The sequence below is a fragment of the Rutidosis leptorrhynchoides genome, chromosome 2, assembly GCF_046630445.1.
Source record: "Rutidosis leptorrhynchoides isolate AG116_Rl617_1_P2 chromosome 2, CSIRO_AGI_Rlap_v1, whole genome shotgun sequence".
NCBI lineage: Eukaryota > Viridiplantae > Streptophyta > Magnoliopsida > Asterales > Asteraceae > Rutidosis > Rutidosis leptorrhynchoides.
This window is the reverse complement of record NC_092334.1, coordinates 336,568,822-336,587,336: the sequence shown is the minus strand read 5'-3', so window position 1 is coordinate 336,587,336 and position 18,515 is coordinate 336,568,822. Positions and strand designations below refer to the sequence as shown.

At 33.4% G+C, this 18,515-nt stretch overlaps 1 protein-coding gene and 1 pseudogene across 1 annotated transcript; both read right to left on the bottom strand.

Annotated features, from left to right (window-relative positions):
* Window positions 1–15,000: 15,000 nt before the first annotated feature.
* Window positions 15,001–15,555, bottom strand: LOC139888847 (uncharacterized; annotated as a pseudogene).
* Window positions 15,556–16,483: 928 nt separating this feature from the next.
* LOC139891906 (geraniol 8-hydroxylase-like) lies at window positions 16,484–18,198 on the bottom strand. The gene is made up of 2 exons (XM_071874929.1): window positions 17,224–18,198; window positions 16,484–17,104 (listed from the first exon to the last, which is right to left on the bottom strand). Exons 1-2 carry the CDS (start codon window positions 18,196–18,198, stop codon window positions 16,484–16,486), a joined length of 1,596 nt encoding a protein of 531 aa, XP_071731030.1.
* Window positions 18,199–18,515: the final 317 nt, after the last annotated feature.

Below are 18,515 nucleotides of genomic sequence, written 5' to 3'. Positions count from 1 at the left end.
ATGCTCCTATAAAGCTTTCATGGGGTGCAAACCTCACACTTTTGATGGAACCGGGGGACCGGTCGTGCTCACCCGATGGTTTGAGCAAACGGAAGCCGTCTTTAGCATAAGCGGTTGTCGGGACCAAGACAAGGTCAAATACTCCACTCACACTTTCTCCGGAATTGCTCTAACATGGTGGAACACCTATGTTCAATCGGTGGGTACCGATGAAGCTCATGCCCTCTCTTGGGCCGATCTAAAGGAAAAGATGATTGTTGAATATTTTCCGCGCGAAGAAACCCGAAAGCTTGAGGAAGAACTAAGAGCTTTGAAAGCGGTCGGAAACGATCTTAAAGCTTATAATCAACGCTTCGCCGAACTATCCTTGATGTGTCCTAATCTTGTTAACCCCGAATCTCAAAGGATTGAGCTCTACATGCTCGGTCTTCCAAAAAGCATCAAACAAGGGGTGATGTCATCCAAACCCACTACTCATCAAGCCGCTATGAACATGGCTCGCCAACTAATCGAAACGGTTGACGAAATCGTAGTTCTGGCACCTAAAGCCGAGGATAAATCGAGCGGCAACAAAAGAAAGTGGGAACCCTCCCAATCAAGCAACAACAACTTTGCTAAGAAGCCTTACACCTCCGACGGCAAGAAAGGTTATGCCGGGAACCTACCTCTTTGCAACAAATGCAACAAACATCACTTTGGCGAATGTAGTAAGATAATTTGCCACCGGTGCCAAGGAGTTGGTCATAAGGCCAACGATTGTAAAAGTGCCACTCCCGTCGCTCGAAAGTGGCCCAATGCACCAAAGACGGGCACTTGTTACGAATGTGGCCAAACGGGTCATTATAGAAATGCATGTCCGAAAAGGAAAGATAACACCAATACGCGCGGCCGAGCTTTCAACATCAACACCGAGGAAGCCCGGGATGACACTGAACTAGTCACGGGTACGTTTCTTCTCAACAATTCTTATGTCTCTTGCTTATTCGATTCGGGTGCCGATAAATGCTTTGTATCCAAGACTTTGACTCATTCTTTTAGCACTCCACCTCTTCCATTAGATACCACTTATACCATTGAAGTAGCTAACGGAAAACTATTAAGTGCCGACACATATTACCGGGGGTGTACGTTAAACATTTTGGGTAAGGAATTTGAAATTGACTTGATACCCATGGAACTAGGAAGCTTTGATGTAATAATCGGTATGAATTGGTTAGTCAAAACGAAATCTCACATTCTTTGTGATCTTAACGCAATCCGAATTCCTATCGAGAATGGTGAACCTTTGATTGTTTATGGCGATAAGAGTTGCACCAGACTCAACCTCGTTTCGTGCCTTAAAGTTAGAAAACTACTCCGTAAGGGTTGTTTTGCGATCCTTGCCCACGTTAAGAAAGTCGAGTCCGATGAGAAGCACATCGATGATGTGCCAATTGTTAGTGACTATTCCGATGTATTTCCCGATGAATTGCCGGGTCTTCCGCCTCATCGACCGGTTGAATTCCAAATCGATCTTATTCCGGGAGCCGCACCCGTAGCGCGTGCACCATATAGACTCGCTCCATCTGAAATGCAAGAATTGCAAAGTCAAATCCAAGAACTACTTGATCGTGGTTTTATCCAACCTAGCCATTCACCTTGGGGCGCTCCGATTTTGTTTGTTAAAAAGAAAGACGGATCCCTACGAATGTGCATTGATTATCGCGAACTAAATAAATTGACGGTTAAGAACCGATATCCTCTTCCTCGCATCGATGACCTCTTTGATCAACTACAAGGGTCTTGTGTATATTCGAAAATCGATCTCCGCTCGGGTTATCATCAATTGAGGGTTAAGGGGGAAGATGTCTCCAAAACCGCTTTCCGAACTCGTTATGGTAGTTATGAATTCCTTGTCATGCCATTTGGTCTCACTAACGCACCGGCGGTGTTCATGGATCTTATGAACCGCGTGTGCAAACCGTATCTCGATAAATTCGTTATTGTGTTCATCGATGACATATTGATCTATTCTAAAAATGAAGAAGAGCACGAACAACATCTCCGACTTGTGCTTGAACTTTTAAGACAAGAACAACTCTATGCCAAATTCTCCAAGTGTGAATTTTGGTTAAAGGAAGTTCAATTTCTTGGTCATGTTGTAAGTGACCAAGGTATTAAAGTCGATCCATCGAAAATCGAAGCCATTAGCAAATGGGAGACTCCTACTACTCCTACTCACATTCGTCAATTTTTGGGTCTCGCCGGGTACTATCGTAGATTCATCGAAAATTTCTCTTTGGTTGCACGTCCTCTAACCGCCTTGACTCACAAGGGAAAGAAATTCATTTGGGCGACCGAACATGAATCCGCATTCCAAATCTTGAAAACGAAGCTAACCACCGCTCCTATCTTGTCACTTCCCGAAGGCAATGATGACTTTGTTGTATATTGCGATGCCTCAAAACATGGTTTTGGGTGTGTATTGATGCAACGAACGAAAGTCATTGCTTATGCTTCTCGACAACTTAAAATTCATGAACGAAACTATACGACACATGATCTCGAACTCGGAGCCGTTGTCTTTGCACTTAAAATGTGGAGACACTATCTTTATGGAACCAAGAGTACTATCTTTACCGACCACAAAAGTCTCCAACACATTTTCGATCAAAAGCAACTAAACATGAGACAACGACGGTGGATTGAAACTTTGAACGATTACGATTGCGAGCTTCGTTACCATCCCGGGAAGGCAAATGTAGTAGCCGATGCCTTAAGTCGAAAAGAAAGAGTGGTGCCTCTCCGTGTCCGAGCTTTAAACATCACCATTCACACCAACCTTAATAGCCAAATTCGGGTAGCCCAAGATGAGGCTCTTAAGGATGAAAACATCTCTCTCGAACACTTGAACGTCCTCACCTCTCGATTCGAAGTTAAAGAAACCGGACTCCGATATTTCGCCGGAAGAATTTGGGTGCCTAGTTATGGGGACCTACGAAGCCTTATTTTAGATGAAGCCCATAAGTCACGATACTCGATTCACCCCGGTGCCAATAAGATGTACCACGACCTTAAACAGCTATATTGGTGGCCGAATATCAAAAGGGAAGTAGCTACTTATGTTTCCAAGTGTTTGACATGTTCCAAAGTCAAAGCCGAACACCAAAGACCGTCCGGACTACTTCGACAACCCGAGATCCCGCAATGGAAGTGGGAAGGGATAACGATGGATTTTATCACCAAACTACCAAAAACGACGGGCGGTTATGATACCATTTGGGTTATTGTTGACCGTCTCACCAAATCCGCACACTTCCTTGCCATGAAAGAAACGGACAAAATGGAGAAACTTGCACAACTTTACATTAAGGAGATCGTAGCCCGACACGGTGTACCTTTATCGATTATCTCCGACCGAGATGGCCGTTTCGTTTCTAGATTTTGGCGTACATTGCAAGAAGCGTTGGGAACGCGTTTAGACATGAGCACCGCATATCATCCTCAAACCGATGGACAAAGCGAACGTACAATTCAAACCTTAGAGGACATGTTACGAGCTTGCGTGGTTGATTTCGGAAAAGCTTGGGACAAGCACTTACCTCTCGCCGAGTTCTCTTACAACAATAGTTATCACGCGAGTATTAAAGCCGCACCTTTTGAAGCGCTATATGGCCGCAAATGTCGTTCACCTCTTTGTTGGGCCGAGGTAGGCGGCGTGCAAATCACCGGACCCGAACTCATTCACGAAACCACCGAGAAAATCGTTCAAATTCGAGATAGGCTTAGGACGGCCCGAAGCCGTCAAAAGAGCTATACCGATATACGACGCAACGATCTTGAATTTCAAGTCGGTGACCGAGTAATGTTAAAAGTCGCACCTTGGAAGGGTGTAATCCGTTTTGGGAAACGCGGGAAGCTAAATCCGCGGTATATTGGTCCTTTCGAAATCTTGGAGCGTATTGGAACCGTTGCTTATCGTTTAGATCTTCCGCCTCAATTGAACTCCGTTCATCCTACTTTCCATGTATCCAACTTGAAAAAGTGTCTTGCCGAACCCGATATCGTCATTCCTCTCGAGGAGCTTACCATTGATGACAAACTTCATTTCGTGGAGGAACCGGTTGAAATTGTGGACACCTCCGTCAAGACATTGAAACAAAGCCGAATCCCGATTGTCAAGGTTCGTTGGAATGCCAAAAGAGGACCCGAGTTTACTTGGGAAAGACAAGATCAAATGCAAAGGAAGTATCCTCATCTATTCGTGATTTCGGAAACGCAAGATCTCGAGGAAGAAACAACGACTACTACGCCTACTTAAATTTCGGGACGAAATTTCTTTTAAGGTGTAGGTAATGTAACATCCCGCCTTTTTCCATTTACTTTTCCGTTTAACTATTTATGTTCCGTTATATGTTTATAACACGTCTCGTTGATACGCGTTTCAAATTATCTTGTTTAGGTAATTTAACGCACCCGATTAAAACATGAGGGACTAAACTTGTCAAAGTGTCAAAGAAACCACTAGGTCAAAGTGGTGGTCAACACCCTTTCTATCCACTCATTCACATTTTCATTTCATTTTCCTTTATTTCTCCTACTTTCACATTTTCCTTAAATTTGCTCCATCAAAGAATCATCATCTTAAATCGAGCTAGTGATTATCTCGCCAAACAAATTACGTATTTGAACTCCTCGTGATCTCCTCTTCGATTCCATACCAACCTCATTACATTTGGGTAACTTTCTAAAATCACTAATTTTATGTGTTCTTGAGATTTTTGAGTTAAAAGGTTGTTAATTAGTGTCTATGGCTCAAGTCTAGTTTGTTTATGTGATTTGTATGCTTGTTCTTGCCATTTTGGTGTAACTAGTTCATATGGAAAGTTAACATGCTTAATCTTGAGTTTTAAGTGTTCATATGTTGTTAGATGCTAAGACTTCATGTTTTAATCTTGTTCTTAGTGTTACTAGCTCCATTATGATGTAAAGATTGATCAAGAAACCCCTTAAACTTGATTATGAAATTTGGTGACTTTTGGTTAGGGTTTCACGAACTAGGAATGGATTCTTGATGCATTAAATGACATGAGATGTTAATTGTAAGTGTTAGGTTGTGTTGTATGCTTAATTACCTTCGAAACGGCATATTGTACATGTAATTTGGTTGCCAAATCGTTAAATTACAATATTGACTTGAATGCATTGATTATGGAACATTAAATGCGGTTTTGTTTGTCATAAGTGCAAGCTTGATTGATGATATGTGTTTAGTTGCATTCCTTGTCAAAATACCTTTCCAACGATGTATGATAGGCGTTATAAGCGTTTGCGGGTCAAGAATTGTGTTAGAATTGGTTTTGGTTCGTGCACATTTAAAAAGCAGAAAAATAGCTGAAGCAGCAGGGTGGCGCGGCGCGCCCCTACCCCGCGCGGCGCGCCAAATGGCCTGGCCAGAATTCTGTCCAACTTGGTCAATTTTTGAATAATGTTTGGCATGCTACGCACCTCCGATTAACATGTAACTTGGCCAACATGCTCATATATGATTTCTAAGATTAGAAAAATAGTTCGGAACCCGACCCGAACGTGTTGACTTTCGTTGACTTTGACCGACCAAAGTTTGACTTTTTGTCAAACTTAACCAAATGATTATGCAACCTTCCTAACTTATTTATATACTTGTATCTTGCATGAAACTTGGCAATTTGATTTCACATGCTAAATAATCGAGTCGTAACGAGCCATAGGACTAATTGAACATCTTTGACCTATCGTGTTTACCGTTATTGATACAACCTATTGTTTAGGTCAAGACTAGCATTGTTCTTTGCACACGTTTACTTGTTGAAGTACTTTACTACTCGTGCACTCAAGGTGAGATCATAGTCCCACTTTTACTCTTTTTGAACTTATATTTGGGATGAGAAAACATAAACGATTCTTTTGAACTAAGTGAACACAAGTACAGGAAAACAAACATTCTACATACGAGTTTAGAACAAAATCCTCAATTCGATTATCATTAGTTACACTTGCCGGGTGTAAGCGAGAACTTATGTTGTATGGATCCATATGGGTTTGACAAACCCTCATTCAAACGGTTCGCTACCGTTTACGAATGAAATATATTTTCGAGAAACAGTGTATGTTCTAGCACTAAGTGATGGGGTTCAATGGAAGGAAACGTTAAGCATTGATAATTGGGTGCTCGTGAAACAAACTTTTGGAATGTATTACTATTATTTCATTGATGCAAATCTTGTGGTTCACTTGTACTTACTTACTTAAACCTATGATTTCACCAACGTTTTCGTTGACAGATTTCTATGTTTTTCTCAGGTCCTTGAACGATACATGATACATGCTTCCGCTCATTATTTTGATACTTGCATTGGATGTCGAGTATACATGCATACATGGAGCGTCTTTTGACTTTACTTTAAACCGTGTCGCCTAGATTTCATTCGTATTATAACGTTGTAACTTAACTATTGGTTGAACAATTCTTGTAAACTTTGGGAACAAATCTTTATTTTGAAATGAAGGCGACATATTTTGGTCAAACTTTGTCTTAAAGACTTATGACCACGTAACGGGACCTAAGTAGACGGCGCCGTCAAACATGATTTGGTCGGGTCGCTACACACTTTACTTTCATTGCTTGGCTTGGTAACCGACCTTAACATATAATGTGCATCAATAATATCCCCAAAAATAGAACATCTCGTCTGTATAATATATAAACTTCGAAGTACTAAATACCACGTCCACTAGCTCTTCCGTCTAGTGAACATTCTGGGTGGGGGTGTAAACCCGGTAGCTGTAGTGACCCGAATTTTTCCATGTTTATATATATTAAATGAAATTGTTATTTACATGATTAAGTGTTTCCAACATGTTAAGCAATCAAACTTATTAAGACTTGATTAATTGAAATAGGTTTCATATAGACAATTGACCACCCAAGTTGACCGGTGATTCACGAACGTTAAAACTTGTAAAAACTATATGATGACATATATATGATTATATATATAGTTAACATGATATTATGAAAAGTAAGTATCTCATTAGGTATTTTAACAATGAGTTATATACATAAAATTGAGTTTATTGAATTAAGAAACTCGAAACGGTATATATAACGATTATCGTTATAATAACGTCTTACTAAATACATATGAATCATATTAAGATATTAATACACTATGTTTAATCATGATAAATGATAAGTAAACATGTCATTAAGTGTATTAACAATGAACTACATATGTAAAAACAAGACTACTAACTTAATGATTTCGAAACGAGACATATATGTAACGATTATCGTTGTAACAACATTTAACTGTATATATATCATACTAAGATATATTAATATATCATAATATCATGATAATGTAATAATTTAACATCTCATTAGATATAATAAACATTGGGTTAACAACATTTAACATGATCATTAACTTAAAGGTTTCAAATCAACATTTACATGTAACTACTAACGATGACTTAACGACTCAGTTAAAATGTATATACATGTAGTGTTTTAATATGTATTCATACACTTTTGAAAGACTTCAAGACACTTATCAAAATACTTCTACTTAACAAAAATGCTTACAATTACATCCTCGTTCAGTTTCATCAACAATTCTACTCGTATGCACCCGTATTCGTACTCGTACAATACACAACTTATAGATGTATGTACTATTGGTATATACACTTCAATGATCAGCTCTTAGCAGCCCATGTGAGTCACCTAACACATGTGAGAACCATTATTTGGCAACTAGCATGAAATGTCTCATAAAATTACAAAAATATTAGTAATCATTCATGACTTATTTACATGTAAACAAAATTACACATCCTTTATATCTAATCCATATACCAACGACCAAAAACACCTAAAAACACTTTCATTCTTCAATTTCCTTCATCTAATTGATCTCTCTCAAGTTCTATCTTCAAGTTCTAAGTGTTCTCCATAAATTCTATAAGTTCTAGATTTATAAAATCAAGAATACTTCCAAGTTTGCTAGCTTACTTCCAATCTTGTAAAGTGATCATCCAACCTCAAGAAATCTTTTTTATTTACAGTAAGATATCTTTCTAATACAAGGTAATACTCATATTCAAACTTTGATTCAATTTCTATAACTATAACAATCTTATTTCGAGTGGAAATCTTACTTGAACTTGTTTTCGTGTCATGATTCTGCTTCAAGAACTTTCAAGCCATCCAAGGATCTTTTGAAGCTAGATCTATTTTTCTAATTTCCAGTAGGTTTATCCACAAAACCTGAGGTGGCAATGATGTTCATAACATCATTCGATTCATATATATAAAACTACCTTATTCGAAGGTTTAAACTTGAAATCACTAGAACATAGTTTAGTTAATTCTAAACTTGTTCGCAAACAAAAGTTAATACTTCTAACATGACTTTTAAAATCAACTAAACACATGTTATATATCTATTTGATATGCTAACTTAATGATTTAAAACCTGAAAACACGAAAAACACCGTAAAACCGGACATACGCCGTCGTAGTAACACCGCGGGCTGTTTTGGGTTTGATAATTTAAAACTATGATAAACTTTGATTTAAAAGTTGTTCTTCTGGGAAAATAATTTTTCTTATGAACATGAAACTATATCCAAAAATTATGATTAAACTCAAAGTGGATGTATGTTTTTCAAAATGGTCATCAAGACGTCGTTCTTTCGACTGAAATGACTACCTCTTACAAAAAAGATTTGTAACTTATATTTCTGACTATAAACCTATACTTTTTCTGTTTATATTCATAAAATAGAGTTCAATATGAAACCATAGCAATTTGATTCACTCAAAACAGATTTAAAACGAAGAAGTTATGGGTAAAACAAGATTGGATATTTTTTGATTGTTGTAGCTACGGGAAATATTGTAACAATTCTATAGAAATTATATCCTAGCTAACTTATATTGTATTATACATGTATTCTAATATATTATGTAATCTTGGGATACCATATACACGTATGTAAATGTTTTGACATATCATATCGACCCATGTATATATATTATTTGGAACAACCATAGACACTCTATATGCAGTAATGTTGGAGTTAGCTATACAGAGTTGAGGTTGATTCCAAAAATATATATACTTTGAGTTTTGATCTAGCCTGAGACGTGTATACACTGGGTCGTGGATTGATTCAAGATAATATATATCAATTTATTTATGTACATATAACTATGGACAACTAGTTGTAGGTTACTAACAAGGACAGCTGACTTAATAAACTTAAAACATCAAAATGTATTAAAAGTGTTGTAAATATATTTTGAACATACTTTGATATATATGTACATATTTGTTATAGGTTCGTGAATCGACCAGTGGCCAAGTCTTACTTCCCGACGAAGTAAAAATCTGTGAAAGTGAGTTATAGTCCCACTTTTAAAATCTAATATTTTGGGATGAGAATACATGCAGTTTTATAAATTTTTTACGAAATAGACACAAGTAAATGAAACTACATTATATAGGTGAATGATCGAAGCCGAATATGCCCCTTTTGCTTGGTAACCTAAGAATTAGTAAACCGATCTACTAATTGACGCGAATCCTAAAGATAGATCTATTGGGCCTAACGAACCCCATCCAAAGTACCGGATGCTTTAGTGCTTCGAATTCATTTTTATCATGTCCGAAGGATTTCTCGGAATGATAGGGGATATTCTTATATGCATCTTGTTAATGTCAGTTACCAGGTGTTCACCATATGAATGATTATTTTTGTCTCTATGCATGGGACGTATATTGAAATATGAAATCTTGTGGTCTATTATTTTGATTTGATAATATATAGGTTAAACCTATAACTCACCAACATTTTTGTTGACGTTTTAAGCATATTTATTCTCAGGTGATTATTAAGAGCTTCCGCTGTTGCATACTAAAATATGGACAAGATTTGGAGTCCATGCTTGTATGATATTATGTAAAAACTGCATTCAAGAAACTTATTTTTGATATAATATATTCTTATTGTAAACCATTATGTAATGGTCGTGTGTAAACGGTATATTTTAGATTATCATTATTTGATAATCTACGTAATGCTTTTTAAACCTTTATAGATAAAATAAAGGTTATGGTTGTTTTAAAAATGAATGCAGTCTTTGAAAAACGTCTCATATAGAGGTCAAAACCTCGCGACGAAATCAATTAATATGGAACGTTTATAATCAATATGAATGGGACATTTCAGTAGCTACCTTTTGGCTTCGCGTGAATTAGCGCCATACCCGTTTTCTAATTCTTAGGTTACCAAGCAATAATAATCAGGGGAAATATTCACAACAATTAGTGGCAATTATAACGTCCAACTAATTCAATAATAATCCACAGAACTTCTGTCTGCATAATAATTCATTCGAGGAATGTTTTACTTGTGTCATATCGCGTCAAACATTTATAAAAGCATTTCATGTATTCTCAATTCAAAATATATTTCAAAAACATTTAATAAAGCAGTTATAAAAACAGCGCAAGTATTCTCAGTCCCAAAAATGTAAAGAGTAAAAGGAAATCAAATGAACTCACGATACAATATTTTGTAGTAAAAATATTTATACGACGATACTGAACAATGCAGGATTGGCCTTGGATTCACGAACCTATATCATCTGTATATTAATTAATACATATACTCGTAATCGAACAATTATATATATTATTATTAGTGATATAATTTTTATATTATTAATGTATATTTAATTATTAATATATATTAATTTTATATATATATAAAAATATAAATTTTGTTATGTTATATGTATTAAATATTATATATATATATATATATATATATATATATATATATATATATATATATATATATATATATATATATATATATATATGTATATCATTTGTTTGTTAAAATAGTATTTATAATAATACTAGAATAATATTAGTAGTGATTAAAATAATAATAATGATAATACTAGAATTAATAATAATGATAATAATATTAATGATTCTATTAATAATAATATGAATGATAGTTTTAATAATAAATCTTATAATAATGATAATAACAGTTTTTAAATAAAAAGTTTAGTAATAATAATAATATCAATTATAAATAGATTAATAATACTAATGTTTATAAATGATACTAATACTAATATTAAAAATAATGATAACCTTAATAAGCATAATCATGGTAATAATAATAATACTTAAATGATAAGATTAATAATAATGTTAATAATACTTATAAAAAAATACTAATGATAATAACGTCTTTAATACTTATAAATATAAATATGATATTAGTAATAATAATTATAATTGTAACAGTCATAATAATAATAATCATAATAGTAACAATAATTAATAATACACATAATAATAATAATAATAATAATAATAATAATAATAATAATAATAATAATAATAATAATAATAATAATGAAATGATAATAATCATAACAATAATAATTATAATCATAATAATAACATAATTAACTAATAATAATAATAATAATCATAACAATAATCATAATAATCATAATAATTAATAATAATAATAATAATAATAATAATAATAATAATAGAAATAAAAGTAATTGTGTATACCCTTAAAAGATTTGTCTAAAAAGAATTGTCCAAGACCGGACTCGAACCTGAGACATCTCGCTCACCCGCAACACCCTCTACCATTCGAGAATCTTTGTTTTTCTGATTTATGAAGCCTTTCAATTTAATTTAACCCGAATAATTATGTTTCTATTTTCCCTTCTACTTCACACTCCAACTGAATCGACCCAATATCACACCAAAATTATATCTCAGGTTTTAAAGTTTGAATTAGAGGTGTAAACGAAACAAAAAAGGTCAGTGATTGACTGAACTAATTAAAACAGAAGAAAAAAAAATAAAGAAAAAGAAACAGTAGCGGTAGTTGTTAATGCGACGATGAACAAAAAAATCGAATTCCAATTTTTAGGCTGTTTTAACAAATGATTTCTAAACAAAAAAGTTTGTAAATCATTCCTAGAAACTTTAGGAATCATCAATTGAACTTGAAACATCAAAACCAAATCGAATTTTACAATGAACAAATTCTTTGACTTTTGAGTTTTAAACTTTGACTCGAAATTTGGATTCGTTCAGATGAATTGAGAGCTCAATTTTTGTCGAAAGATCGTTTAGGGTATTTCTAACAAGACTACATTAATACATTTTGAAATTTTATTCGATTTCAATGTTTTCAAAAAAATGAAACTCAAGCAGAGTGTTACCTGGGTTCATCTTTTTTTTTTTATTAAATTCGAAAATTTGGAGCAGTTGTAATAGATAATTGATAGTGGAAAAGAATTTGGAATGCCTGAATGTATCAATTCGATCAATTTATAAAGCAACGATAGTTGACAGGCTTATAATTGGAGTGGACAAAATAAGAGAAAAAAATAATAAAGAGAAGTCGACCTGTAACTGAATTTGGATTGATTCTGTGGTTGATTTCAATTTGCTAACAATTTAAGAGACAGAAAACAAAAGTCTAATACAGTTGGATAGCTATGTACAACGGATTACATACCATTCTTTTTGTTATTTTATATTTCTTTTATAATTTATATAATTAATATTAATATTTAGTAATTATATTAGTAATAATAATAATAATAATAATAATAATAATAATAATAATTATTATTATATTAATAATAATAATAATTAATAATGATACTAATAATTAAATGATAATATTATTATTGTTAATAATAAAATGTATTATTTTCTAATAATAATGATAAAAAATGTTAATAATAATAATAGAATAGATTATATCATCAATAATAATAATATCGAAATAATACTAATAATAATAATAATCATATTAATAACTAAAATCATAATTATATCAATGATAATATTAGTAATAACAATATAAATGATAGTTCTCATAATATTACTTATAAAAATAATGGTAATTATTAATAACAATGTAAACAATGAAATTCTTAATATTAATAATAACTAATGACATTTAAATTGTAATTAGATTATACTTGTAATTATTCTTACCATAATATTTATACTTATAGATTATAATTAATCTTATTAATAAATGTAAATACAATAATAATAGTCTTTAATATAATAGTAATTCAAATATAATAGTAATAATATTATTACTAATGATAATAATAATAATCATTATGAAATATATAACAATAATATTATTATTAACAATAATACTAATTATACTAATAACACACACACACACACACACACACACACACACACACACACACACACACACACACACACATATATATATATATATATATATATATATATATATATATATATATATATATAATAACATATTTTGAACATTTAATTTTTATATCTTACAATAATATAATATTTATTTATAGAAATCATACATCTAAATTCAGAGTAAATAATATATATATATATATATATATATATATATATATATATATATATATATATATAATTAACTTATTTATTCTATTTATTATTTTACATTTTTGATTCCAATTGATTAAGTGTACTTTATTAATTCAAAATATTAGGTATACAATTATATTTATTTTTATATCTATATATGTATTTACATATTTATTTACACACAATTGTTCGTGAATCGTCGGGAGTAGTCAAAGGGTAAATGAATCCTTATAAATAGTTCAAAAATTTTGAGACTCAACATTACAGACTTTGCTTATCGTGTCGATATCATAATAAGATAAGGTTTAAATTTGGTCAGAAATTTCCGGGTCGTCACAAAGAAGGTGATTATTGGCCTAATACCATGTAAGTTGCTGTAACTTTCGATGTCGTATCTCGTGGCTGAATAGCCTTTTTATATCGATACATACATAACAAACATATCCTACAATTATGGAATGGATATGCACAATAACCAACTTATGGAAACTATCTTCTACAGCTAATGATACATGTATATACGAGTAATTTAGACGTATGACTAAGAGTGTACAGCTAGGATATATCACAAACATATCTTGATTAATATATTGTCTAATATTTAAACACCATTTATTTAATTACATTAAAAAAAATCGGAAGAGAAGAAAAAAGGTATTGTGTTCAATGTAGATGGTTCGAAAATGCTATAATTGAAGGGTTGATCGCGGATTTGGAAGTTACTGTCAATGGCATTGTTAAGTTTCGTGGCTCATAGGTTTTGTTTAGCTTTGAAGGCTTGAATGTAGGCTTATAACCTTCGATTGTTTTCATAGTGTGTTCTGATATTTTGTTGTTGTTGTCATCGTAGTCTCATGTGTTTTTGTTTCGAGTTTTAGTCATGTGTGATGTTGGTGTTAGTTTCATGTCATGTAGATTGTTGTGTTGTTTTATTATGCCGCTTCTCTTGTTTTGTGTTTTTATTTTGTCTAGCTTCTCGCTAGTTTTTAAATGAAAAAATTACATGCATAGTCCTTGTGGTTTGCAGAAAATCACATGGATTGTCCAAACTTGATTTTTTTTTAAACATTTTTAGTCCATAAGTATGCATTTTCGTTTAGGGATAGTCCATTCATCTGAAGTCCGTAATTTTTGACCATTAAGTGGCCTCACATACCAAGCACTTGAGGGTGAAATTGTCATTTCATTCTCTACCAAACCCATTTGATATATTTCTGGTCAACAATAACCCGGATCCTATGTGGTAAAAAGTATCTCTAATTCCACCACAAATCTATTTATCCACAACAATTCACCTTCCTCTGTCGCTGTATCCTACCGCCCTAAAACCCTAACTGTTCTCGCTGCTCGTGGAAAATACGAACGCACCAAACCACTTGTCAACATGAAAACATCGGAAACTTCGATGACGGTAAACCTACACTCACTGCACCACTCACCATGGCTGTAGCTTCCTCCGGTGGAGGCATCGAAACGAAGTACGATGAAAATGACACCACAACGGAAATGGTACATGAGGAATCTACAAGAGTTTCATCTCTGTCAAAAATAAAGGACTGATACAAAATTTTGGAGATCCGAATCCAGTTGGAGTCGAACCACCAGAAATATGAGAATTTCTGGTCTTTATCCCAAAATCACCATGTGAATGAGGTGGTCCATTTGGATATGGGTCAAGTAATGGGATCTGAATCTTTAAGTTTGATTTTGGTTTGTTATTACTAGTATTGTCATTATGGTTTTTTTTTTTTAAGAAGAACAAGAGCTAGTGCAATTCCTTCAGTCTCAGATTTGTGTTTGAACTTATTAAAAGTATTTGTAGGTTTTTTTTTGGGATTTTAGTGAATCGAAATGGATTTGTGTCAAAATTAGAAATTTGATTGTTGGTAGCAAGAATTGAAGTTGGTGAGATGGTTTTAGGTGAAGATAAGCCATTGAAGAACCTTGGAGAACCAAGAAAAGATGAAATGGATCGGGACGGGTTTTGTGTAGTTCCAGGTGAAAGAGGTGAAGGTTGGTGATCTGCCATGATAGGTGATTGTTTCGTTACAGCTCTTGATATGTTCTTCAGCATCACTACCAAAATCTTTACACACACAAAAGATATACAGTAATAAATTAATAATATTAAAAAAAGATACTTTTGGGCTTGATAATGAGAATTAAAATATTTTTCAAGAAAAACAAGAACTGATAAAAGAAGACACGGATGAAAAAAAACCTAATTTGGACTATGGTGTGATAATAAGCGTGTGCCAGGAACCTGGCTTTAGGCAAAAAAAATCTAAGATACGGATGGGTTTTTAAAGAAAAGGTCAAAAGATAAAAATACCCGCACATGTCTAGCACATGTTTGTAGTTAACAGAGCAATTTCACGGAGGTAACGATTTTGGACTATCCGTGAAGAAATTGCATACTTTTGGACTATTTATGTTTAAAAAAATAAGTTTGAATTATTCGTGTGGTTTTTGACAAACCACAAGGACTATCCGTGTAATTTTGATTTTTTAAATTTATAAAATTCATGCCTTTCAAATAATATAAACAAAAAAAAGTCAGAGGTATTACCTAATTCTCCTAATGTTGCTGAATGTTAAAGATTTGCGATTTAAGCAATTGAGTTACTCTTTATTTTAATTTACATAAGAGATACAGCTTATCAAATTTTTAGATTTGTGATTTAAGCAGTTGACTTACTTTTCATTTTAAATTACCTAAGAGATAGAGCTTATCAAACTTTTGAAAGTTGATTATCCATCTTCCTATTATTTAATGTTTTAATGACGACTATTAACTTAAAAAAATATGCATTTATTGCTTGGCTAGATTACTTATTATGAATCAAACATATATTTCCACACACAGAAAAAGGATATGGATGCACAACTGATGCACCCCTAAAACATTACAGACATATAACATTACGGACATATAATATTACACAGCATCCTCAAAAACATAAGTTGTTTAAGAGTTATTATTTGAATTAGTTGAAACAAATGATTTAATTGTAGAGGCTCTCACTAGATAATCGTTGAGAGGGTATAGCTATCAATGGTTTCCTTTTCTTGGCCACTATTCCAAACTCGTCCGTAAGCTGAAATTCTTCATCTTTTGGTAAGCTCCATTCAAATGAATGCAAGAGGGATGCTAATATATAAAGCACCATCTTGTCCCCGACTTCGATTCCAGGGCATAGTCTTCTCCCTGATCCAAATGGCATAAACTTGAAATTATTTCCCCTGTAATCCCATTTATTGTTCAAGAACCTTTCGGGTTTGAACTCCAATGCATTTTCCCAGATATTCGGATCTCGGTGGATCGCCCAAACATTGATAGAGACAGTAGCACCCTTTGGAACAGAGTATCCGCCGACAATGCATGATTCTGATGGTGATCTTTGGATTAGCAAAGGAACTGGAGCGTGTAGCCTAAATGTCTCTTTGACAACTGCATCCAAATAACTTAATTTGAGGACTTGAGATTCTTCAACAATATTGTTCATACCAATAACCTCTGTTAACTCATGCTGAATCTTTTTCATGACATCTGGATTATCCAATATCATAGCCATAGCCCATTCTACCATTGCTGATGTTGTGTCTGTTGCTCCGATCACTATGTTCTGTAAGTGACGACACCAATATTTCTTTTTAGTATATAAAGGTATAAACTAAATTCAGAATTAAAAGCCTTGTTTTCATTATAGGACAACAAATAAAAAGATGTAAAGAAAATGCTTACGATTATTAACGCCTTAATATGGTCCGTGTTAAATTTCGTTGGATCATTTATTTCGTCTTTAAGCTCTAGTAAGATCTGCAAAATGTCCTTCATTTCTTTTTCTTTACTAAGGGTTCCATCATTTTTATTGTTCACTTTAATCTTTTCTTCAATAAAGTTGTTAAAAATATGATCAATATGTTTATATTGCTTTTGCATGTCTCGGTTAAATCCATGAATATCAAACCTTGATAATATTGGGATGAAATCGGAGATGTTTGGAGCTCCCAATAGCTCGGTAATCTTCAACTCCAATTCTCGAAACTCATCTATATCATAAACAGGTTTCGTATTACCCCATAACATGGTGGTTACAATATTTAGTGATGTGTTAAAAGCAAGTTGGTTAATGTTGATCTTTGCCCCAAGCTTAGTGTACACTTCATTCACGACCTTCCTCACTTCACGCTTTCTGAAATTCTGGAACGTGTTGAGATTTTTGTTGCTTAGAACTTGGCTTACTAAAATCTTGCGCATATTCTTCCAATTTTGGTTGAGGTCGGACCATACAATGTCCATCAATCCATAAGTGATGGTTACGGCTGTGGTTGGAGCGCTTCGGTTGGCAAAAATCTGATCTTGCTCACGAGCCACAATCTTCACTAGGTCGATCGAGTTCACTACAACATGAAGTTTACTTCCAAGCCGTACACTGAAGATTGGGCCGTATTTATCAGCCATAGCGGTGAATATTTCATGTACGTTGGACCCAAAAAACGGAAGGTAGCCTACAATTGGTAAGCCATATGGTCCGGGTGGTAACGGAGGTGTTGTGGTGTAGTAGAACATCCACTTGTACCATACAAGTAGTAATGATGGAACAGAAATGGTGAGAATCAAGCGAGCAAGCTCGTCTTTTTGGTTGCCGACTTCCCACCACCATGTATTAAATGTAATCATTGCGAGATATATCTTGTAAACCAGTTGAGATAACATTGTTGTTTTTTTAAACAAATGAATGAGTGAATGAGATGTAAATTTTGAAAAGCTTCAAATCCTTATATAGATGTATAACTTAATTTAGTCGTAGCTAGTTCAACATCTGTATGCCATCATCTATAACTTAATTTAGTCGTAGTTCAACATCTGTATGCCATCATCTACCATTTAAATAAAATATACTCCGTAGCAACCATACATGTTCCATGAAAATGCTACCGTGTGTATATATATATATATATATGGGCAGGATCAAGGGGGGAAGTAACCAATCGGGGGAAGCAAATTTTTTTTTTTCGTTTTTTTTGAATTTT